The sequence below is a fragment of the Rhineura floridana genome, chromosome 3, assembly GCF_030035675.1.
Source record: "Rhineura floridana isolate rRhiFlo1 chromosome 3, rRhiFlo1.hap2, whole genome shotgun sequence".
In the NCBI taxonomy this organism is placed as follows: Eukaryota; Metazoa; Chordata; class Lepidosauria; order Squamata; family Rhineuridae; genus Rhineura; species Rhineura floridana.
Window position 1 is genome coordinate 66,775,422 of NC_084482.1, and position 24,158 is coordinate 66,799,579.

A 24,158-nucleotide genomic window follows, 5' to 3' on the forward strand; every position below is an offset into this window, starting at 1 on the left:
ACAAGCTACATATATTCTGTTATTACTGTTAAAATTCAGTACGAAAACTAATCATGAAAAAAACAGTGTACTGTCTGATCAGAGCAGAAAAAGCACTCAAAAGTTAATAGGTAATGACATACTTGTGAAATTTCTGGATAGGCATTTTCCTTCTGGGATCATGTAACTGCAGCAAGTGAAAATCAGACTGATCCATTACGTCTGTTGTACTTGACTTCTCTCATATATTGTTGAATGTAGTGTTATGGTTTGAATTAATGCTTAATGTGAAACTACATAGACTTTTTTCACTGAAATTGTATGAGGGTGATCACTAAAAATACAATAAAATCTGCTTAATTTATTTGTTTATGTTACAGCACAATGCCTTACCGGGTGTTTTAGTTTCATTGGGAATAATGCAGCGCACAAAGTGGGGGTGAGTGCTTCTCAGATTGGTCATCAGTTTGTTTAAGTTCTCCTGTAGAATCAGAAGCAAATATGCTGTGCAATAGTCCAAAGAAGGGGTGTGTGCATGCAAAGGAGACACATGCATGCAAACGGGGCTAGGGATGGGGGCAGTAATATAGGTTCATCACATATAAAACAGATAAAAAGCCAGGTTCCACAGAGTTTATTTCAGTCCCTAACATCTACAGCCAATGCTTGCTTTGATGTTTGGGATATAGCCATTTGCAGTGAAACAAGTTGCTATTCAGTTTAATAGCCACTTCTTTCTTTGATAGTAGGAATTTCCCGGATGGCAGCCCTAATAAAGTCCTACTTGTATGCTGGCAAGGGGGAGGAGCAGAGCTTGGAAAAGTTACTTTTTTGAACTACAGCTCCCATCAGCCCTAGGCAACATGGCCACTGGATTAGGCTGATGGGAGCTGTAGTTCAAAAAAGTAACTTTTCCAAGCTCTGGAGGAGGCATACTGCTTCTTGGATTTAATCTTTAGATCAGGGGTGGGAAACCTGTGGCTGTCCAGATATTGTTGGACTCCAATTCCCATCAGCCCCAGCCAGCATGGCCAATGCTCAGGAATAATGGGAGTTGTATCCCAGCAACATCTGGAGGGCCACAAATGCTGTATTCCTGCCTTAACTAATAAATAATTCAGCAGCACACATATACATTCTTTAGGCAAAGTAACGTGAAGTATTGTAATAAAAATTAATGTGGTTTTGTCTACAATACTGATTCCCACCCTGCATTTTAGAGACTTAGGGCAGCAAAGGATATTCCATGTACTTTGTCCATGTTTTAATTATGTGGAATGATATAGGCATGTAATCTAAATCCTGTGGCAAAAAAAAAAAAATTAAAAAGAAGAGTATTCCATGAATTCCATCAGATATTCAAAATGATTTGATGTGAAATCCTGAGAAATATAGACATTTCATGAACCTTTTTTAAATCCTCCCACTAAAAAGAGATTTTAGGAATATACCATACCCTGAAGAGAGCAGACACGGTCTGGAAGGAAGAGCCCTTCTTCTTAGAAGCTTTCTTGCCACCACCCTCTAAAATTGACATGGAAAAATTATTACATTTATTAAATAACAATACTTGCATGTCAAGAGAAGCATCTCTTCATAGATATGCATTAACATTACCAGCATCTGCAGGGCGATCAGCAAACAGGAAAGCTAGAGTCTTCATGGATGATTTCTGATACAGCCCCACCACAGTATCATTCAAGGGATCCTTGTTCTTCTCCAGCCAGCCATTGACATTGTAGTCCACAGTGCCAGCATAGTGCACCAGAGCAAAGTGGGCCTCAGCTTTGCCTTTCACAGGCTTGGGCTTCTGGAAGTTGGGAGATTTTCCAAGATGTTGGTCATAGAGTTTGTTCTTGAAAGAAGTATCGGTTGCCTTGGGGAACATACACTCTTCTTCCAAGATGGAGAAAATGCCCATTGGCTGCAAAGAATAAAAACAATAATGAGACTGCTAGGTCAGCCTTTTGGAAGCGCTGGACTTTGGAATAACATGACTGTTGAACATTGAATATTTTTCTGTCAGAGCAGAAAAGTTAAAGAGGAGAATACAAATATGCAAGCACAAGTCCCATTAAAAGCTGAAATAGACTTCTGGTTTACATCATGTGCAGTTCAACCAATAGTTACATCAAAAATGTAAAAATAGACATTTCCCTTAATATATTCCATTGGATAATCTGGGCATAGTGGTGTATCAGAGAGTGAATACCCTATTTCTATTACTTATTGGATGTGAGGTAAAAACTGATCTTAAAATGCTTGGAAGAAACAAATCACCAGGAACAGATGGCATACCAATAGAGGTGCTACAAGCTACTGAGACGGAATCTGTCCAAATTTTGACAAAAATTTGTCAAGAAATATGGAAAATTAAACAATGGCCCACAGACTGGAAGCGTTCAATATACATCCCAATTCCAAAGAAAGGGGATCCCAGGGAATGCAGTAATTATCAAACTATTGCCTTAATATCCCATGCAAGTAAAGTAATGCCCAAGATTCTACAACAAAGGCTCCTACCATATATGAAGCGAGAAATGCCAAACATCCAAGCTAGATTTAGAAAGGGAAGAGGCACCAGAGATCATATCGCAAACATACATTGGATAATGGAACAGACCAAGGAATTTCAGAAGAAAATCACCCTGTGCTTTATAGACTACAGCAAAGCCTTTGACTGTGTAGATCATGAAAAACTATGGAATGCTTTAAAAGAAATGGGGGTGCCACAGCATCTGATTGTTCTGATGCGCAACCTATACTCTGGACAAGAGGCTACTGTAAAGACAGAATATGGAGAAACCGATTGGTTTCCAATCAGAAAGGGTGTGAGACAGGGGTGTATTTTATCACCCTATTTGTTCAATCTGTATGCAGAACATATCATATGGAAAGCAGGATTGGACCAAGATGAAGGAGGTGTGAAAACTGGAGGGAGAAATATCAATAATTTAAGATATGCAGACGATACCATACTATTAGCAGAAACTAGTAATGATTTGAAAAGAATGCTGATGAAAGTTAAAGAGGAAAGCACAAAAGCAGGACGACAGCTCAATGTCAAAAAGACTAAAGTAATGACAACAGAAGATGTATGTAACTTTAAAGTTGGCAATGAGGACATTAAACTTGTCAAGGATTATCAATACCTTGGCACAGTTATTAACCCAAATGGAGACAATAGTCAAGAAATCAGAAGAAGGCTAGGACCGGGGAGGGCAGCTATGAGAGAACTAGAAAAGGTCCTCAAATGCAAAGATGTATCACTGAACACCAAAGTCAGGATCATTCAGACCATGGTATTCCCGATTTCTATGTATGGATGTGAAAGTTGTTGTTTTTGTTTTAATGTATTTTAAGGTCTTTTTATGATGTTTTAAAATGTTTTTAGTGTTTCTGTTTGGGCTCCTGCTGGAAGGAAGGGTGGGATATAAATAAATAAATAAATAAAGTTGGACAGTGAAAAAAGCCTATAAGAGAAAAATCAACTCATTTGAAATGTGGTGTTGGAGGAGAGCTTTGCGCATACCATGGACTGTGAAAAAGACAAATAATTGGGTGTTAGAACAAATTAAACCAGAACTGTCACTAGAAGCTTAAAATGATGAAACTGAGGCTATCATACTTTGGACACATCATGAGAAAACATGATTCACTAGAAAAGACAATAATGTTGGGAAAAACAGAAGGGAGTAGAAAAAGAGGAAGGCCAAACAAGAGATGGATTGATTCCATAAAGGAAGCCACAGACCTGAACTTACAAGATCTGAACAGGGTGGTTCATGACAGATGTTCTTGGAGGTCACTGATTCATAGGGTCACCATAAGTCGTAACTGACTTGAAGGCACATAACAACAACAACAACAATCCCTTATGGAACAGGTTATCTTAGTATTTCTACCCTATTGTTGTTCTATCCTGGAACCTTTAGAACAGGATGGGGAACCTATGGCTCTTCGTATGTTGTTGGACTACAGCTCCCATCATCTCTGACTGTTTGCCATGCTGGCTGACACTGATGAGAGCTGGAGTCAGGCAACATCTAAAGGGTCACAAGTTCCCCCCCCCATGTTAGAATAAGTCCGTATTGACAATTTCCCACTGTAACAAAGCTGTAACAAAGTGTAACTGAAATAATTACATATTCCTCTGCTTTCACCCGTCTCCATTTCTCTACTGCTCCTCCGTTGTTTCCTTTGCATCTGTTTTCAGTTTGTAAGCCCCATGGAGTAGTGGCCTGTAAGGCCTGTTCTTTGTGAAGCACCATGTACCCATATGGTACTATATAAATAAATAGACTGGGGTGTAAAAGCCAATTTTCTTAGAAAGTTGTGGGGAAATGTAATGAAGTGCTACTAGATTGGCAAGATGTCTAGATCCCTTTCAATTAATTGAATTACAATTGCACAATTATTGCATAAAAAAGAACACATGGAAGGCCTCACAGTAGAGTTTGAGATGTGACGATTTGGTCTAAAATTCTGTGGACATGATCTAGTCACCTGCCACATCCAACCCACCTCCTCTTGTGTATAGTGTACCATGCATTGGAGTTTCCTACCCTCTGTTGGGGCTGCGCTTATTATGGGAGGATTGCAAATACCTCATGGTGTATGTGTTATCTCCCATGTAAAGACCAGTAACTAAAACATTTCAGAGCAGATCAAGTATTCATACTGCAAAAGGTACCTTCTCAATAAGTTCAATGCAGGCAGCCAAGTCCATTCCAAAGTCAATGAACTCCCATTCAATTCCTTCTTTCTTGTACTCCTCTTGTTCCAGCACAAACATGTGATGGTTAAAAAACTGTTGCAGTTTCTCATTAGTGAAGTTGATGCACAGCTGCTCCAGGCTGTTGAACTTGCAAAATAAAATGAGAATTTGTATTAAAGAGTACAACTCAGCACTACCCACCCTTAATACTAGTTTCTAAGTATGATGCAGCTGTTCAAAGCTGTTGTACTACAGAAAAAGAAAAAAAAAATTCATTAAAACTCGTGGATCCACCCAAGTTTATTTAGGGAAACAAACTCCCTACAGCAGCTTGAAATCCCTTCCTTCTCTTCTGTAGGCACTTGTCTACAGAATGCAATATCTAACTAGACTTTTATGACATCTTTTTCTCAGCCTCACACAGTTTTTGCATGTGTATAATTCAGTTCCATCCTGTCAATGATTCAGTTCCTGCCTTAGTATGTATCTTCCTGTAATGTGCCCCATGCTAAAATGCTTTTAAGGCATCTATTTAGGCATGCCTTTTCTTGGAGATTAATCCCAACCTGATGCACATTTTATAGCACAGAAAAGTTTTCTGTATTTTGAAGAGATACTAAAGTTGAAATATTTTGGCTGCCAGCCTCAAACATCAAAAAGTGATGCAATTTTGAATTAGCAAAAGGAAAACAAAACACTGTTTCCCTTTTAAAGTTACATTTTTGTCTTTCTCTCTGTTTGCTTACATCAAAGATCTCAAAGCCAGCAATGTCCAGCACACCAATGAAATACTGTCTTGGTTGCTTGGTATCCAACTGCTGGTTAATGCGCAATACCATCCACAAGAACATCCTTTCATAGACAGCTTTTCCGAGAGCACCCACGCTGTTGTACACCTAAAAAGACAATATAATGGCAGGGGTTACCATTGACAGCAGAGAAATATGTTTGACTCGCCCCTCCTTGGGGCAGTGAATAATCACTGATAATTAAATCAAAACACGCATTTTGGAAAATGTAACTTTACCTGCTGGACAGTTTGGCCTTTGGTGACATATTCATTGCCGACCTTGACTCGGGGGAAGCACAGACCTTTCAGCAGATCTGCTGAATTGAGGTTCGTGAGGTAGGCAGCCTTGTCAGCAACTAAGCATAGACATGAGAGAGATTATCAGCACTGGAATACTAATTATGGGCTCCTCCAGACTATTTATTCACTGTACGTCATGGTTTGCTTGCACAAAGCTTGTGTGTGGTTAGACTATGTCTAGTCTTAATTAAGCATTTGTTCTAATTTGTTTATGGGGTGGTTATACAACAAATATTCATCCCAAATTTACATGTCTTCATGTTAATAAATTTTTCATCCCACACTTTTCAGTGGACTTCCTTGTCACTTTCAGAATCAAACAAGTTTGTGTGTTTTTAAAGTGAATTTCTTGTAGCAGGGTGACAAAGTGCTTTAATCTACTAGCACTATGTTAACATTTAAAAACACATCTTCCTTCTAAGAGCCACAGCATTTTGAACAAACTAAAACTATACAGCTTTAAAAAAAATACTCTGTAAAAAGCTGGGCACCTGTTTATTCCCTGTCCAAATGGCTAATTTTTATTTATTTTATTTATTATTTTATTTATACCCCGCCCTTCCTTCCGGCAGGAGCCCAGGACGGCAAACGGAAACACTAAAAGCACTTTAAAACATCATAAAAAGACCTTAAAATAAATTAAAACAAAACAACGTTAAAAACATTTTAAAAAAAGTTTGAAACATCTTTTTAAAAAAAGGTTAAAGATATTAAAAGACATATTAAAAGCAATTCTAACACAGACGCAGAGTGGGATAGGTCTCAACTTAAAAGGCTTGTTGGAAGAGGAAAGTCTTCAAAAGGCACCGAAAAGATAGCAGAGATGGTGCCTGCCTAATATTCAAAGGGAGGGAATTCCACAGGGTAGGTGCCGCCACACTAAAGGTCCGTTTCCTATATTGTGCAGAACGAACCTCCTGATAAGCTGGTATCTGCAGGAGGCCCTCACCTGCAGAGCGCAGTGATCTGCTGGGTATATAAGGGGTAACAAGGTCTTTCATGTATCCTGGTCCCAAGCTGTATAGGGCTTTGTACACCAAAACTAGAACCTTGAACTTGGCCCGGTAGCAAATGGGCAGCCAGTGCAGTTCTTTCAGCAGCGGGGTGACATGTTGGTGATACCCTGTCCCAGTGAGCAGTCTCGCCACTGCCTTTTGCACTAGCTGCAGCTTCCAGACCAACCTCAAGGACAGCCTCACATAGAGCACATTACAGTAATCCAGCCTGGAGGTTACCAGTGCATGGACAACAGTGGTCAGGCTATCCCGGTCCAGAAATGGTCGCAGCTGTCTTATCAGCCAAAGCTGGTAAAAGGCACTCCTTTCCACTGAGGTCACCTGGGCCTCTAGCGACAAAGATGGATCCAGGAGCACCCCCAGACTACGGACCTGCTTTTTCAGAGGGAGTACGATCTCGTCCAAAGAAGGCAACTGACCAATTATCCGAACTCGGGAACCACCAACCCACAGCGCCTCCATTTTGCTAGGATTCCGACTCAGTTTATTGGCCCTCATCCAGCCCACCACCGAGTCCAAGCACCGGTCCAGGGCTTGCACGGCCTCTCCCTATTCAGATGTTATGGACAAATAGAGCTGGGTATCGTCAGCATACTGCTGACACCTTGCCCCAAATCTCCTGATGACTGCTCCCAAGGGCTTCATATAGATGTTAAACAGCATGGGGGACAAGATGGTACCCTGCGGCACCCCACAGCACAACTGCCAGGGGGCTGAAAGACAGTCACCCACTGAGAGCGACCTTGGAGATAGGATTGGAACCACTGTAAAACAGTGCCTCCAATACCCATCTCACCAAGTTGGCCCAGAAGGATACCATGGTCAATGGTATCAAAAGCCGTTGAGAGATCAAGTAAGAACAACAGGGTCGCACTCTCCCTGTCCTTCTCCCGATAAAGGTCATCCATCAGGGCAACCAAGGCCGATTCAGACCCATAACCAGGCCTAAACCCAGACTGGGATGGGTCAAGAGAATCTGTTTCATCCAAGAGTACTTGCAATTGCTGCGCCACAACCCTCTCAATCACCTTCCCTAAAAAGGGGTATTTGCAACCGGTCGGTAGTTGTCATAAACCAATGGGTCCAGGGTGGGCTTTTTCAGGAGTGGTCGGATCACTGCCTCCTTCAAGGCGCCTGGAACTACTCCCTCCCGCAATGATGCATTGACCACACTCTGGATCCACTTGGTCAAACCCCCTCGGCAAGCTTTAATAAGCCAAGAAGGGCAAGGGTCAAGAGGACACGTTGCTGGCCGCATCATCGCAAGCACCTTGACCACATCATCAGGCTGCATCAACTGAAACCGTTCCCAAGAAGTTGCAGCAGACTTTGCACTGGACACCTCATTGGGGACTACAGTAGATGTGGGTGGGGCATCAAGACTGCTACGGAGGCAAGCAACTTTACCCTCAAAGTGCCTAGCAAACAATTCACAGTGGCCCTCCGAAGGGTCTAAAAACTCCATTTCCTGGAGTTGATGTCAACAGACTCCAGACAATATGGAAAAGCTGCACCGGACGGCTACTTGAGGATGCGATGGAGGCAGAGAAGTGGGCCTTCTTTACCACCCTCACTGCAACATAATAGGCACGGTTATGATGTTTTACTCATGTCCGATTAGCCTCATAGCACGTGTTTTGCCACCTATGCTCTAGCTGTCGTCCAGCCTGTTTCATTGCCCTTAGCTCACTGGTATACTAAGGTGCAGACTGGGCTCCACAATGCCAGAGAGGGCGCTCAGGGGCAACCGTGTCAAGAGCCTGACGCGCCTCACTGTTCCACAGTGTGACAAGGGCTTCAACAGGGTCACCTGCTCTATCTACTGGGAACTCCCCCAGGGCATTGAGGAATCCAGTGGATTCCATTAGGCTCTGGGGGCAGACCATCTTAATCTGTCCACCACCCCTGCAGGTAATGATCAGAGCCATAAGTCTGAACTTCACCAGGAAGTGATCTGACCATGACAATGGGGTAACATCCACCCCCCTATCTCCAGACCACCCCTTCCTCCATCTGGACCAAAAACCAAGTCGAGGTGCATAATGCCCTCTTTTTCCCCCAGGGTCATCACACTGGAATCTATATCTGCAGTGTGTAAGGAATAAAAAGAGGCCACTGAATTCTTGCATGACTACAAGGGCACATGGGTAAATTTCTGCTTCTAAAGGTGAGCTCTTAGGCAACAAATCTCCAGAGAAGGGTTAGCTTCCTTTCCAACTGAACTTTAAGACTCAGCATATATTTCTGAATGGTTGGAGCCACAGAACCATGAGCAGAAGAAAAATAGCCTCTAGTGCTATTCCACAAACACTTGCAGAAGAACTTACAAAAGAGTTCATGCAGTGCTAATAGATTGGTTCTACAGCTGTTCTCATGCTTCCACTTGTGCAAGCAGTTGTGAAAGTGGAAGTACATCTTAATTTTATTTATTAATTAAATTGATATAGCTATCAATATATAAATAATTCCTGGGTGTCATATAAACAAAACAATATTGAAAAATACAATATTCAATAATTAATTGGATAATAATATTTAGGATTTAATTTCACTCATGTGCAACACTCTAGAAAAAAGTAGTAAATAGTTTTCCTGTGGGTGGAAGATAACTGTAAAGTGTAGAAGGACAGCATTGTATCCAACCCCACTGATATACATTCCCTGGAATAATAATATCCTGTCAGCTACCAACACTATTTATTTATTTATTAAGTTTATATCCCGCCCTTCCTCCCAGTAGGAGTCCAGGGTGGCAAAAAAATCCACTAAAACCACTCTAAAACATTATAAAAACAGACTCTAAAATATATTAAAACAAAACATCTTTAAAAACATGTTAAAGCAAAATATCTTTAAACATCTTTAAAAGCATTTCCAACACAGACATAAACTGGGAGAAGGTCTCTATTTAAAAGGCTTGTTGAAAGAGAAAGATCTTCAGTAAGTGTCAAAACGATAACAGAGTTGGTGCCTGTCTAATATTTAAGGGGAGGGATTTCCAAAGGGTAAGTGCCACTTCATAAAAGGTCCGCTTCCTATGTTGGGTGGAATGGAACTCCTGATAGGATGGTATCTGCAGGAGGCCCTCATCTGCAGAGCATAGTAATCAACTGGGTATATTTCGGATAGCTAAGGAATTATGCAGACTGTGATATGAGGTGCCATACTTATGTTGTATCCAAGAGGGAGGATGTTACAAGCAACTGTATCTATTATAATATTAGAAAAGCCTGACATGCAGCTAAGTGTACACATTTGTTTTGCACCTTTAATATAAATTTCCACAACACAAATCACTTCTTTCTGGAATATCTAAGTATCCTGCACAAGTCTTCCAAATACCTTCAGTGCCATCTGGCTCAGCCTGCTCCTCACGTTGCTTCTGCTTGAACTTCATGTTCCCATAATGCATCACAGCTCCTGTTAGCTTGTAAATGGCTGTCTTCTCTTCAGCAGTGAAGCCCAGGATGTCAATGGCTTCCTGTCAATCAAATCAAAGTCAAAGTTGTGTCTAATCTAATAGTAACTAAAACTGGCCAAACCACAGAGTGGCTGAAACGCGTTGGGCGTTTGTCATAATAAACATATTTTTTTCAAGCATTTTGGGTTTTCTCCCCTTTTTTCTTTTTTTTGCCCCATATGGAGTCAAAGAATTTGGGTGACCCTTTTGGGAATTAGAGGTCTGCAATCCCCCCCCCCAGCTTCAAACAATACTATGTCATGGTGTAGTCTTGTTCTGGGGCACTGTGGGGGCAGGGAAGGTACAGCCTGTCCCACTGGCCACCAGAGGCCTATCTTTTCACGTAAACACACACAATGTGCTCTTCAAACCATAAGATAGCATGTCGTATCATTGTTCCAAAAGGGCATTTGGGGGGAAAATGTCAGAGAAATTATAGAAGAGCTGCGGCCACATGTGGCAAGCACAAGGCTATGTTTAAAGGATAGATGGAAGGGAAGAAACTGCTACAGCCACTGCTATTCCCAGAAAACCTTCTGACCCCTCAGCACTTCTAGAATGTCTTCCTCCCCCCATTACAATGGTGGCTTATCAACCCCAAAAAGCTAATTTCCACTGAATAAATTAAGCTGGAAAACTAGTATAATCAAATTTCATGAACTCAGTTCTACAATTTACTCACATCAGTTGCCATCAGCTCTTCTTGATCGTTAATGCTGGCAACAGAGATCTCACCGTGACTCACAAACGTAAAGTCGTATGGGTTGGTAGTAATCAGAAGCATCTCTGAGTGAGGAGAAGCACAGATGTGGATTTACTTTCATCTATTCCATAATCAGGCATCAAGACCAGTTCTTAGTAGCAGCAGCCACCAAAACAGATGCCTCTTACCAATCAGTTCCGGCCTCTTGTTGGACATGATCTGATAGAAGATGTGGTAGCTTCTTTCAGCTTTCAGCTGGAAAGTAACTCTGGACTTCTCCAGCAGATCTGGCAAGGCAATGAAGTATAATTAAGTAATTAATTAAAAGGAAGGAAGGAAGGAAGGAAGGAAGGAAGGAAGGTCTTCTAGTAAAGTTCCTTACATGTCTCAATGTCTGCAGAAGCCAGTTTCCCTGTAGCACCAAAGTGGATTCTGATGAATTTACCCTGGGGGCCGGGAAGCGGTATTTTAATTACAAGACATTTAAAGCAGGTTTTATTTATTTATTTTTATTTTATTTATTAAATTTATATACCGCCCGACTAGCGATAGCTCTCTGGGCGGTGAACATAAAATAGTATAAAAATACAATGAATAACAAAATAATATTAAAATACAATCAACAATACAATAAACATTATTAAAATTAGATCAATGTAACTTAAAATGCTTCAGAGAATAGGAAGGTTTTGACCTGGCGCCGGAAGGAAAGCAGAGTCGGCGCCAGGCGTACTTCCTCAGGGAGACTGTTCCATAGTTCGGGGGCCACCACTGAGAAGGCCCTAGATCTTGTCATCACCCTCCAGGCCTCCCTGTGAGTTGGAACCCGGAGGAGGGCCTTCGTAGCAGAACGTAGTGCACGGGCCGGTTCATATCGGAAGAGGCGTTCCGCAAGGTATCGTGGTCCCGCACCGTAAAAGGCTTTATAGGTTAATACCAACACTTTGAATCTAGCCCGGAAACATATTGGCAACCAGTGCAAACTGGCCAGAACAGGTGTTATATGCTCGGACCGCTTGGTCCTTGTCAGCAATCTGGCCGCCGCATTTTGCACTAGTTGTAGCTTCCGAACTGTCTTCAAAGGTAGCCCTTTTGCATGTGTTTCATTATCTTCACAGAGCTATTTTTATGATTTTATACATTTATGATTGGACAAAAGTGTTGTACGCCAACCACCACTATTATACACATAATGAAAATGAACTATGAACACTTTATACATCCTACCCTATTTGGAGCCAAAGCTCTTTTGGCTCTTCCTTTTCATGGTGTTTGTAACAGTGGTGTTTTTCATCTTTCATCCAAAGATAAGTCATATGCAGAGAAGATCCCACTGAAAGAAATGGACTTAAGTAACTCAAGTCCATATATTTCCTTGACACTGTTTTGAGCATGGCTTAGTTGGGTATCACACATAATAACATATCCTATGGAATTTAAGGAGTGTGGAGCAAATGCTTTTTGAATCTAATTCTCTCTCAGCACTTTAAACAAGAAGTAAATCGAAGTAAATCAAAATATACAATAAAATCTTTGAATAACCCAAATTTGAAATAATTTTATTTGAACAATATTTACTATAACAAGTTACAAGAAGCCATTATTAAACTATAAATGTCAGTGTGGGTTGAATGTGATAAGACAAGGTGTAAGTGGCTCACTCCAGTTGTATTATATATGATAAACAGAACAAAATGTATTTTTAAATGCAGGCTATTTCCTAACACTTCACCTTCTGTGTTATTTTAACTCCTAATAAGCAAATAAGCACAAAGTTTAAGGAATTATGGCAAAGAAGAGATAGGCTTGGTTGTATTGTACATTTATATAAAATGTGATTTTACGAAATTGGTAAATCCACTGGGCTACTACAAGGCCTTGAGCTCACCTAAAGTGGCTCTTGAATATTAGCCACAGTTATTTAGCAAAGCCTTTTCTGGAACACTCTAACTTCAACTTTCTTGCACCTCCACCCACCTGACTCTCCCCTATCGTATCACCACTACTGAGGAACCAATTTGCAGTCTCTTTCCAATCCTCATCTGTCTCCTACAGATTGTATCTCCTACAAATTGCTCATTTTAAGGGAATTTCTTCTCTTCCATGTTCCTTACTACACCTAGTACAATTGTGGCATTAAGTAACTGGTAAACCACCATAGGATCAGCATAAAAGTTTGCAGTTTTGAGATCCTGCATGAATTTCAGATGGAAATGTAGTTTGTGTATAAAGGAAAGCACTATAAGCCCACGTGAAAAGGGCATTAAATTTGTAGGTGGATTTTCAGGAAAGAAGAGTGTAATCTTGTGCCTTTTTCCTCTTATACATTCTGTTATCTATTTAGCTGGCTGTCATTCAATAGGGTTTACTGTTCTTAGTGATTTATTATCACAATAACTTAGAAAAAATTAGCATTTTACAAGTGATGCACCTAAAGCTACTGAAGTGATCTTCATGGCTGGGTAACTCATGCCCAAATCCAACACTTTTGCATTACTTTGGCCCTGATTTCTTTCAATCTTTATTTCAGTAGCAGGAAAGATATCATAAAACTAATTATTGAAATTGTCCCACTGATACACTCTCAAACATATTTCTAAAAGTAAGACTTACAAAACGGGACGAGTTGTCATTCCTCACAGTCTTAGCATTCCCAAAGGCTTCCAGCAAGGGGTTGGCGCTGATGATTTGATCTTCAAGGGTCCCCTGTAAAAGTATTATTGCCAAGTTTCAAGTTGTCTATTTTAAACCTACAGCAGTTAACAAAAAGGAAAGGCTGGCCTCCTCTCCAATATATGACTCACCTTTAGCTTGCTTGCTGCTTGTGGTTCTTCCTTCTTCTTATCAGTGGCTGCAGCAATTGTTGCAAAGTACTGGATGACACGTTTTGTGTTCACAGTCTTTCCAGCACCAGATTCTCCGCTATCAACACAAGCAGATGGAAAGGTCACATTGTCAACCAGTGCACTGCACATAAAGCTTGTTTTGACTAAAAACATACTTATAAGGATACTTACGTGATCAGAATTGACTGATTCTCACGATCTAGGAAAATAAAGATAATTGAAATAAGCAATATTCATTTGAAACAGATTAGGATAGCCTATGGCTATATTTATTCAGAATCCTTATTGTCCCTTTCTAATGTTTATTTTAATTTCAGACTGATGTCAGCAGCTGCGGAAGTTGGAGCATACCCATTAAAAATGCAAAAAATAAAAATAAAAATGTGTAACTTGAATCTCACAGTTCTTCAGTACAATCTCAATGCATCTTATGTTTCTTCCTTCCAAGCAAGACTGTGCTACAGACAGTATTGAGCTATTACATGACACTAATATTGCAAATAAGCTAACAAAGAGTTAACAAAGCAATAAAGAAGAAGAATGCCCTGAAATGTTTTTGAGCACAGTTTAATTAATGTTTCTTTTCTTTTAGCTTTAATGACCTCAGAAATTATCCTTAGCTGCAACTCATCATGCATCTGGAAAGGATATTGACTCAATGTAGGAAACTGCCACTCTGTAGTCACTCTGAGGTAGGTTGATCTACTTACCAGTTAACATGAACTGATAGGCATTGTCAGAGATGGTGAAGATGTGCGGAGGGGCCTCTTGGCGCTTTTTGCCCCTGTAGGCATTTACCACCTCAGGATTATACACTGGCAGCCACTTGTAGGGATTCACAGTGACACAGAAGAGACCTGAGTAGGTCTGTAAAGAAAAGATAGTAAATCTGATTCTATGTCAAATAATATTCTATACTGTGAAGTCAGTTATAAATTTCAAACTGCTCTCACATAGATCATCCAGGCTGCATAACGCTCTTTGAGGTTATACAGGACAGCAGGTTCATGGAGGTGGGTCATCATGGCCATGTCCTCAATTTTATCAAATTTGGGAGGATTCATAGGATAGATTTGGTCATCCTTAACAGTCACAGTCTGCAAGGAAACAAGAGACAATTCAGCCAAAAGCATAAAGAGAACAAAATATCTTTTTAAATTTTCTATAACAGCTGGTGTTTGTCTACTTGCATCTCCGCCTTCTTTCTTGACTGTGATTTTCCCCGCTTCCTTAGCTGTGATAGCACCTTTCACAAAGGATTCCTTAGGATCCACTACAAAAACGGATGTCTTGGCATCAAATGGTTTATTTTGAGCCTCAATCCTCTCCTTTTCTGACTTTCGGAGATACGAGGCAGCTTCCCCGAAGGCTGCCATCTCAGCATCCGAAGACATTGCTGCAGCTTAACAGAGAACACTGTTGCAGAAAAAAACAGACCACATGAGGACCACAATTTCATAATGCCACTGTATATATCTCTTACATTTCTAATATTGACATGTCTTGGACTGTGTGGAGGAAATTGTTAAAGAGGCACATGGGTTCTAGGCATTTCATTATGTTGTTTGAAATTACGATTTTCTATCTATATCTAAGTGTTCTACTAGGTGACCACAGGCACCTTATTTAACCCCCGCCCAAGTGATCATCCCAAGCCAGCAAAGCATAAAAGTTGGTAAAACCAGAATGTGCATGACGTATTCCAATTCATTCAATCAAAGAAATGAACACATTTCTGGATTGGTCCCTCTGTCAAAATGAATGGGGTAGCCAACATGTCCAAGAAATCTGTATCCAAATGATCAGGGCACCCTGGCACAATTCTGAGAATGTTTCGTGCTATTTTGCTTTGTAGAACTTCATCATCATTCAGTCCAGTAGCAAACTCAAGTGGTGATTGCCAACAGGACTGGAACCAAAATGGGGGGCTGCTGGAAACAAGGGGGTAGAAGTGTGCTTGGTAGAATTTCAAGGTTTGCAGAAGTACAAAAAAAACTTTTTAAAAAATCCTAAGGATGCAAAAAGCCCAATGAGGATTGAGCATTCTCAGTAGCCACAGAATGTTAAGTGCCAAAACCGGGTGGGGAGGAATAAGAGTGAAATGTCCTGCTGAGAGGAAATGGTTGGCCGGAACCTGAAATTGGAGCACTCATGCTAAAAGGGAAGTTAAAATTTAATGTTTTGTTGCATATTCCCTGCTTATTCCCCTTAACAAAAAAACTCAGGTGATTGAGTGCCAAGAGGATTAGAGCCAAAATGGGGTCACTAAGGGTGCTACCAGATGGATGTTTATTGTGGGATTGGTGCTCCTGGTGCATGCACAATTTGCAGCATTCATACAATGTTGCTGGCATCAAAATGCTAGCTCATCCCCCCCATTTCATCAGGATTTACCCTTTCTGGGGTGTAACTGTTAAGTTAAAAAAACCCTGTTGTCAACAATCTGTTTGAGATATCTCAATGAGACATTCACAAATTAAGCCCCTGTCTGGAAGCATGCAAAGAATCGTGAGGAAGGTATCAGAATGCTTGGGTCAACCCTGAGGTATATAGAAATATAATATATATGAACAGCAGCAACAAAGGGGGCAAAAACACACAAAACAGTCCAATGAGGATTGAGCATGCTCAGTTTCATCCAAGACCCATGAAATGTTGAGTGTTATGGGGGGACCGGAAAAGTGGGGTTAGGGGAGAAATGAATTGGTTTGCTTAAGGCCCTTTACAGCTTATATTGTCCTGGAAGAGGACATGACTCGCTGGCTAGCTGAAACCCTGAACAGGAGCACTTCTGTTAGTGAGTGAGGAGTAATGAGGGTATCCTGCAAAATTTTGTTGAAGGTCCCAAGTGCCTTTAATATACATAATAAGTAAGTGCCATTAATATTACAATATACATAATAGTATATAAGTTTTAGAGTCCTATCTGTAAAATGAAAGCAAACTTTCAACAGTTTCTGCTTTATGGAAACACATTCATATAGAGCATGGTCCTAAGCATGTTTTCTTAGAAATAAGTTCTGCATAATTCCACATAATTTACTCCTTATTATGCAAGTTTAGGATTGCATTTTTGAGTTTCATCTTTTCTTTGTTCACTTTTCGTAAGTCATAAGGAAACATAACCTCCCTTATTCTGACTGGCAGAGCAATCATAATTCTGGGCACTGCCCAACAGGACTTAACAAAGCGGCAGACCCACTACCACACATGCCACACATAGTGGCTGGGATGGAAAGAGGGGCAGGAAGATTGCTGCACCAGTCTGGAGCTGGGATAGCAATTAGGCCTAATGCTACCACATGCCAGAAGTGCCAATCAATCCCTTGTGGGCTTAGCCCATCCCCATCCCCACCCCATTTCAGAGCACCCACTGGTTGCCAGCTGGCTGCACATTCAGTAGCTCTGCGCTATCTGAGTGACACTAGTGTTACTCTGCCAGCATGGCTAGCAGAAACTAGCAGGCCCAATCCAGCACTTGCCCCTCCCCCTGGCCCAGCACCTCAACTCAGGTGAGGTGAAAGTGTAAATGAATCCATTTTATTTCTTTATATGATTGCACCAACAATCTCAAGTCACTAGAAAATGAATTCGAACATTTGCAAAGAAATTGGATTTAGGACCTTTTTTAAATTTGTTTCCCTTCCACATTTCTTGCTCTAGCTTTAAATTATTCATACCTCCTGCCTTTTATGTGTGTGTGTGTGTGTGTGTGTGTGTGTGTGTGTGTGTGTGTGTGTGTGTGTAAAGTCATGCAAGGTCTCGGGGTGTCTTAGATCCTTTACTTTTTTGGGAGCAGGGTCCCAGCAGGGTCCTTATTTCTCCAGTATCCTGTGACCCAATCAGCATGAAAGCGGAGTGTGTTACCCACTGAAAAGAGTCTTCTAACATACTGCCTTGTCCTTTCCTGCAGATTGGAGCCAATCAGAGTGAAAGGAGGTGAATCAAGCACTCTTCTCAGTAGCTAACACTCTTCTTGTTCATGCTTATTGGTTCCTAGGCATTGTCAAGGATCTCATTCTCAACCCCACAGCAAAAAAAAACTGGGGAAGGGGCATGGTTGTGACTAACATGAAGGGGCCCTGCACTTCTGAATTTGCCATGTGTGCATCTGTGCGTGCTCGCTTCTGGCTCCAGCTCTGTTACCTCCCCCTTGCTTAGCCCTCCATCATCACAGAAATGCTGTAAATCACAGCTTATAGGAAGCTGCCTTTTTGAGCCAGATCATTCATTCAATGAGTATTACCTACAATTACTTGCAGCAGGTTTTCAGACAGGGTTTCAAACAAGCATGGGTCTCTCCCAGCCCTACCTGAAGATACCAGGGATTGAACCTTGGACCTTTTCCATACAAAACATTGAGCAATGGCCCTTCCCATTAAGTTATACTTCCCTCCCTTTTTTGGTTGGTTGGGGAGAAAGGAGGACATTGAAAACACACAAGTGAGTTTCCTGGCTCCTGGTCCCCATATCAGAAATCCTAACCCTTGTATTTTGATGAAAGGTACTGCATGGAAAGTCACACTCAGCCCTAGAAGCTTCCTTTTTATTTGGATTGTGCTGCACAGGAACTGAATGCGTGCATAAAACATCAGTTCTAGAGCACTGTACTTCAATCTTAGATCTCCAGATATTGTTGGACTACAACTCCCATAATCTTTGTCCATTGGCTAAGCTGCCTGCGGTTAATAGGAGTTGTAGTCCGACAACATCTGGGAACCCAGGGTTGAAGAACAGTGCTCTACAGCTAACCCACAGACTTAATTGGAAAAATTAAGTCCCATTTGCTAAGGAATGACAATGTTATAACATTAACGAATAATGGAAATAAAGGGAAAGGCAGGCATGACTTTCATTTCTTAAAACTCAACCAAAAATAAATGAAAAGTCAAACACAATGCTATTACTGATAGCGTAGTCCAATACACATTTCCAAAGAGATCCTATCAGTAGTATTCATGAGAGAATTCATGATGTCCTGGCTGCGAATTGTTTACCCACTGTTTGTTATAAACCACATTGGGCACAGCTCACTGTGGAAAGGCAGCACATAAGTAAACGCAATCAATCAATCAATCACTGTGAAGATAAAGCATTTTGCAATAAGGTTTTCTCTGCAAGTTTCAGATAGTTAGAGGGAAATTAAAAGCTGGAACTCCTGGCATGTGCTTAGAGGGGAGGAGCACTTGCTGATAAAGCCTCATACAACAGAGCTGCAAGATCAGTCATTATGGACACTATGCATTAAAATCTGAACACAATATCCACTAAATGCTTCATGCAGAACATAGGCAGCAAAGATCATGGCACCCAAGCTCAGATCCAAAAGGAGGCTTTCTTTGAACCCCATCTCCCTTCCCCAAGAATGGATACAATCATAATCTTACCTCTTGATATGCAAAATTGGTGGCCTGTAGGCTCAACACTGGCCAGTACTGCAAAATAAAAAGGGCAAATCTCTCCTTACTGATGCTTTTTTTAAAAAAAAGTCTTTCAATTATGAATTACTGACTGGAAACACATTTGAAATCCCTGCTGACAAAGTCAATCTTCCTACATGAATGGCAAAGGATGGACTGGCATGAGTGGAATTCTGGGGCACTGTCTCCCTCTGGAGCCCCACAAACCCCCCAGCACTTACCTATTAACTATCTTAGGAAGAACAAGGCAGATTGGTCCTGGAAACTCTTTTATACTCTTGGATGAGCTCAAGTACCAGCCCCTGTCCTCCCCCCCATCTTCCAGCCATTCTTCACTGAAGGCATTTTGGCTAACCTTTCCCTGTAAAGCATTGTTTGGCAAACTTGACTAAAGGCATAATTGTCATTTGACATGACTGGATATAATTAGAAATATTTGATGTCCTACTGACTATGTGAGAAAATGCCCTATAAATAATTTCACAGGGGTCGCAAAGGAGAGAATCTGGGCTATTCAAGAAAGCCAGAGCATGGCACAAGGGCCTCTTGAGTGCTATTGCTGGTGTTGTCATTACTGAATGACCTCTTGAATACCACTTTCATATATCACTGCTCTGTTTTTTGGGGGGGTGGTGAAAATGGGATTGGTAATATTTCGTATTGTGAAGTGCTTATGAGAAAATATTTGCAAAATTAATTCGAAGTCTCAACACCAATTAAAATTCTATTGTTATTGTAAGTATTTTTGGAATTTTGGAATATTGGCACAAGAACATGTTGGCATCTTAAGGCTGGTTTACTGTATGTGGTCACTTTAATAAAGTGACTTCAAGTGGCTTTGGATGTGTACTTAATACATCAGAGGCGGCATGTTCTTGCATACATGGAGCTCAGCACCATGCTATAAACATACATCCAACGCATGAACTCCTGGTGAGCTCTAGTAACATGCTTCAATGATGAAGTCACTGAGGTTTGCATGTTTGGCTTCTGCATATTACAGAACATTACAAGAAGTATAGTTGTGAGCTTGTGTGTGTGTGTTGTCAAGCACTACACAGTTGTGTACAAAAGAAAGAAGCATATATATATATTGGAGATGTTTGGAAATTCATATTTATTGGATTACTATCCGAAATTTCATCTCAATAATGACTGGATATTTTCTTCCAAATATAATATAATGTAACACACTATTATTGCATTATTTGGAGGGTATACTACCAGACTCAGAAACTGCAATAAATTCACTAATAGGTAAACAAACCCTTGAGGTTTAAGAACATACCTATAGCCAACAGATATTTCTATCAAACTTTAAAAAGCAGGGAAATTGGGCAGCTATAGTGAATGCACCAGGGGAGCAGGAGACCTGACCTCCTCTCTGAGATATTGGACTGTGCTACAAATTTGTCAAAATGCAAACACAATTTAGGTTGGTCTTTCACAGTCCAAACCACTTCATGTGTAGCTTGGCAGAACTTGGCAACGTGTTCTTCTCCCAAAGAATCCTGGGAAGTGTAGTTAATGAAGGGTGCTGAGAGTTCCTAGGAGATGCCCTGTTCCCCTCACAGAGCTTCAGTCAGAGCAGCTGGCTGTTAAACCACTCTGGCCACTGGAGCTCTGTCAGGGAAACAGGAGTCTCCTCTCAGCATCCTTCACAAACTACATTTCCAAGGATTCTTCAGGGGGAAGCCATGGCTGTTTAAAGTGAAATCAAGGTCTGGCATGGGTGTGGCCCTCTGATTAGGCAAGCCAAGCAGCCATGAGCCTGGCTTTTAGAACACTTAGAGTTGGTTCTTACTGAGCATGCCCGGGGTTATCATTGACTCCAATGCTAAATTTCTTAAATTAATTGAAAATCTGCCAGGCATTTTTTCAACTTTTAAACTGCAGAAGATGAAGTTCAGAGTATGGGGCAAGGTCCATAATCAGATTACAGGTACTCTGTGAACATGGCTGATTCTTAATGAATTTCAACAAATTACAGACCACTGACAGAAAATAGTCCAACAGGGATCTGGACCTTTTTTTCTCTTGTTTTACACTTTGAACTCTTTTCTCTCTGACTGTTTTGTGTATCGCCATGAAAAATTAAAGGGTTGTTAAACAAGTGTTTCTGAGTTCAGGACTATAAGTTTTGTAAGGTTTTGTTTTAACGTGAGCTTATGGGAAGCAGCAGAATGGCATGGGGGTATTTTCAATTTAACATTGCAAAATGCAAAAAATCCATGTGGCTATAGCACTCTTGTGGCTGTATAATCTTCTGATTGCTGCAAAGTTAACTATTGCTAAAGCTTGGAAGAAGAGTACATCACCACTAACCTTAAACTGGTTTGAAAGAATTTGAGACGTTGTAACATTAGTGAAACTTACATATTATGGCAGGGAGGAATATGGTCAAATAAACAGATTTATAGAATGATGGCCAATTTTTATTATGCTTTGGAATTATACATATCAAGAGAATATATATCCATATAATATATTTGCATCACTTTAATATGAGACAATAGATATTAGTCATGCATTTTTCCTTTTTCTTTTGATTGCATTATGAAGTGTTAATTGTTTTCTTTTTTGTTATATACTCAATTGTAATTATAAATTATTATATATCTTTTCAAATCCAATAAAGGGATTATGGGAAGGAAGGAAGGAAACAGCCTCCAACTGTAGAAGTGTACATCAACTTTTAAGTCTAACAAGAGCTGAGTTGTGAATTGCTTTCAGATGTTGAATATATATCAGGACAATCACAATGTGAGTTAGAAGGCCAGCACAATGTTGGGTTCATTACATTGTATCCATGTCAAAATGACCAACTGAATAAGCTTTTCAGAATTAAAAAATGGAATCTAAATGGAATAAACTGCCATAAAGGGGTAAAATAATCCTTTCACAAGAGAACTCAAAAACATAAATAAGTTAACGAGTGACTTAACATATAAATATTAAAGGGTTCTTTATAAGGAGAATCAACTGCCCGAAAATAAAACTGCAAATTCAATTTAGGATTTGGCATGATTCCTTTTTAGAACACTTAAAATTATGACTGGATAAACTTACAGTGTTTGCACGATTAATTGGGGCTGATGAAGCAGTATTTGGAAATAACTCAGTGATTCCATTTTATACAGAAGGTTTGGAATGAATAGTCACCACCTAAAGTTTAAGATCTGTGAATATATAATAAACTATGAATCCTACCCCACTTAATAGCATGAGAAGGAGTTCAAGGCAATAGGTGAATGGAGTTGACTCCTTCCGGAGCATGGACTGTAAACTGACCCCTACAAATACAGAGTGAATATATATACAGCTGTTGTGGTCAGATGAAATCCCCATGAGATGAACTATGAGATGGACTGTTTATGTATTTTGCTTTGTAAATTAATTTGATGTTTTTTTATTGTACCTTGTATATTCTATTATAAAACCCTTTGAGATCTTTCAGATAGTAAGTGGTCTATAAATAGAAGAAAATAAAGGAGATGCATGAACGCCTTCCCCCATATCTTCAGCAGCCCAATGCAGAGAGCATATAGCTATAACCTTTTTCTGAAACTTTGCAGTTAGACTCACATATATAATCCCCTTGCATATACAACCTGTACAAGTCTTTAGGGCAGGGGTTCTGAAACTGTAGTCTGTGGACCACCAGTGGTCCACAAGCTTCATTCAGGTGGCCCACGGCATGTCCACATTAAATATTAATACTGATTTTAATTGCATTTTAATGGCTTCTTTTATTTCTTATATATTGTATTTTATTGCATTACAATTTGAATTCCAGAGTTAAAATTCATACAACCTCTAGCACAGCTTATTACAATTACTACATCAGGCAGAAAAATCATTAAGTAATGCACCAAGACCCTCAGGAATGTTCAAGCGGTCCATGGGGGGAAAAAGTCTGGGAACTATTGATTTAGGGAATATCCATGGGGACAGATGTGCACCAGTTATGTGCCAATGAATAGTTATGCATCAGCTCAGTGCTAATATGCAACCAAATGGATGATGTGGTCAGCAGACTGCATAAAAGCAGTATCCATTTTAACCATCAAGTGACACACTGCTGATGTTACATGACCTCTCCACATAATAGACATCAAAACAAAGGATACAGGAAGTGAAGACTCTCCCTGGACCCAGAAAATTTTAATAAATATAGGCCGGTGGAAAATGTTCCATTCCTGGGCAACGTCCTTGAACAAGTGATTGCGGGTCAGCTCCAGAAACTCTTGGATGAGACAGATTATCTGGATCCATTTCAGTCGGGTTTCAGGCCTGGTTTTGGCACGGAAACAACCTTGGTTGCCCTGTATGATGACCTCAGTTGGGAGAGAGACAGGGGGAGTGTGACTCTATTGATTCTCCTTGATGTCTTAGTGGCTTTCGATACCATCAACCATGGTATCCTTCTGGGAAGACTGGCTGAGTTGACAGTGGGAGGGACTGCATGGCGGTGGTTCCGCTCCTGCTTGGTGGGTCGGCTCCAGAAGGTGGTGCTTGGGGAACATTGCTCGGCACCCTGGATTCTCCAGTATGGGGTTCTGCAGGGGTCAGTTCTGTCCCCCATGCTGCTCAACATCTACATGAAACCACTGGATGCGGTCATCCGGAGCTTTGGAGTGTGTTGCCATCAGTATGCTGATGACACGCCGCTCTATTTCTCCTTTTCATCTTCTTCAGATGAGGCTGTCAATGTGCTGGACCGGTGTCTGGCTGTGACAGTGGACTGGATGAGGGCTAATAAACTGAAGCTCAATCCAAACAAGACTGAGATGCTGCTAGTGGGTGGTTCTTCTGACTGGATGGTGGATGTCCAACCTGTCCTGGATGGGGTTGCACTCCCCCTGAAGGAGAAGTTTCATAGCTTGGGGTTTTTCCTAGAACCATCTCTGTCACTTGAGGCTCAGGT

The 24,158-nt window shown here is 40.7% G+C and overlaps 1 protein-coding gene across 1 annotated transcript in view; it reads right to left on the bottom strand.

Moving 5' to 3' along the window:
* The window catches only part of LOC133380008 (myosin-1B), a 30,160-nt gene extending 10,853 nt beyond the window's left edge, over positions 1 to 19,307 (bottom strand). Inside the window, exons 1-17 of the mRNA XM_061616410.1 lie at positions 19,199 to 19,307; positions 15,002 to 15,227; positions 14,765 to 14,908; positions 14,522 to 14,678; positions 13,983 to 14,010; positions 13,770 to 13,887; positions 13,579 to 13,671; positions 11,348 to 11,411; positions 11,154 to 11,252; positions 10,945 to 11,048; positions 10,145 to 10,283; positions 5,724 to 5,842; positions 5,443 to 5,592; positions 4,673 to 4,843; positions 1,597 to 1,903; positions 1,436 to 1,503; positions 373 to 460 (exon numbers count right to left, since the gene is read on the bottom strand). Coding sequence (XP_061472394.1) covers positions 373 to 460; positions 1,436 to 1,503; positions 1,597 to 1,903; positions 4,673 to 4,843; positions 5,443 to 5,592; positions 5,724 to 5,842; positions 10,145 to 10,283; positions 10,945 to 11,048; positions 11,154 to 11,252; positions 11,348 to 11,411; positions 13,579 to 13,671; positions 13,770 to 13,887; positions 13,983 to 14,010; positions 14,522 to 14,678; positions 14,765 to 14,908; positions 15,002 to 15,205 — 2,053 coding nt within the window. The 5' untranslated portion in view covers positions 15,206 to 15,227; positions 19,199 to 19,307. The remainder of the gene's footprint in view (positions 1 to 372; positions 461 to 1,435; positions 1,504 to 1,596; positions 1,904 to 4,672; positions 4,844 to 5,442; positions 5,593 to 5,723; positions 5,843 to 10,144; positions 10,284 to 10,944; positions 11,049 to 11,153; positions 11,253 to 11,347; positions 11,412 to 13,578; positions 13,672 to 13,769; positions 13,888 to 13,982; positions 14,011 to 14,521; positions 14,679 to 14,764; positions 14,909 to 15,001; positions 15,228 to 19,198) is intronic.
* Between the last annotated feature and the right edge of the window lie 4,851 nt (positions 19,308 to 24,158).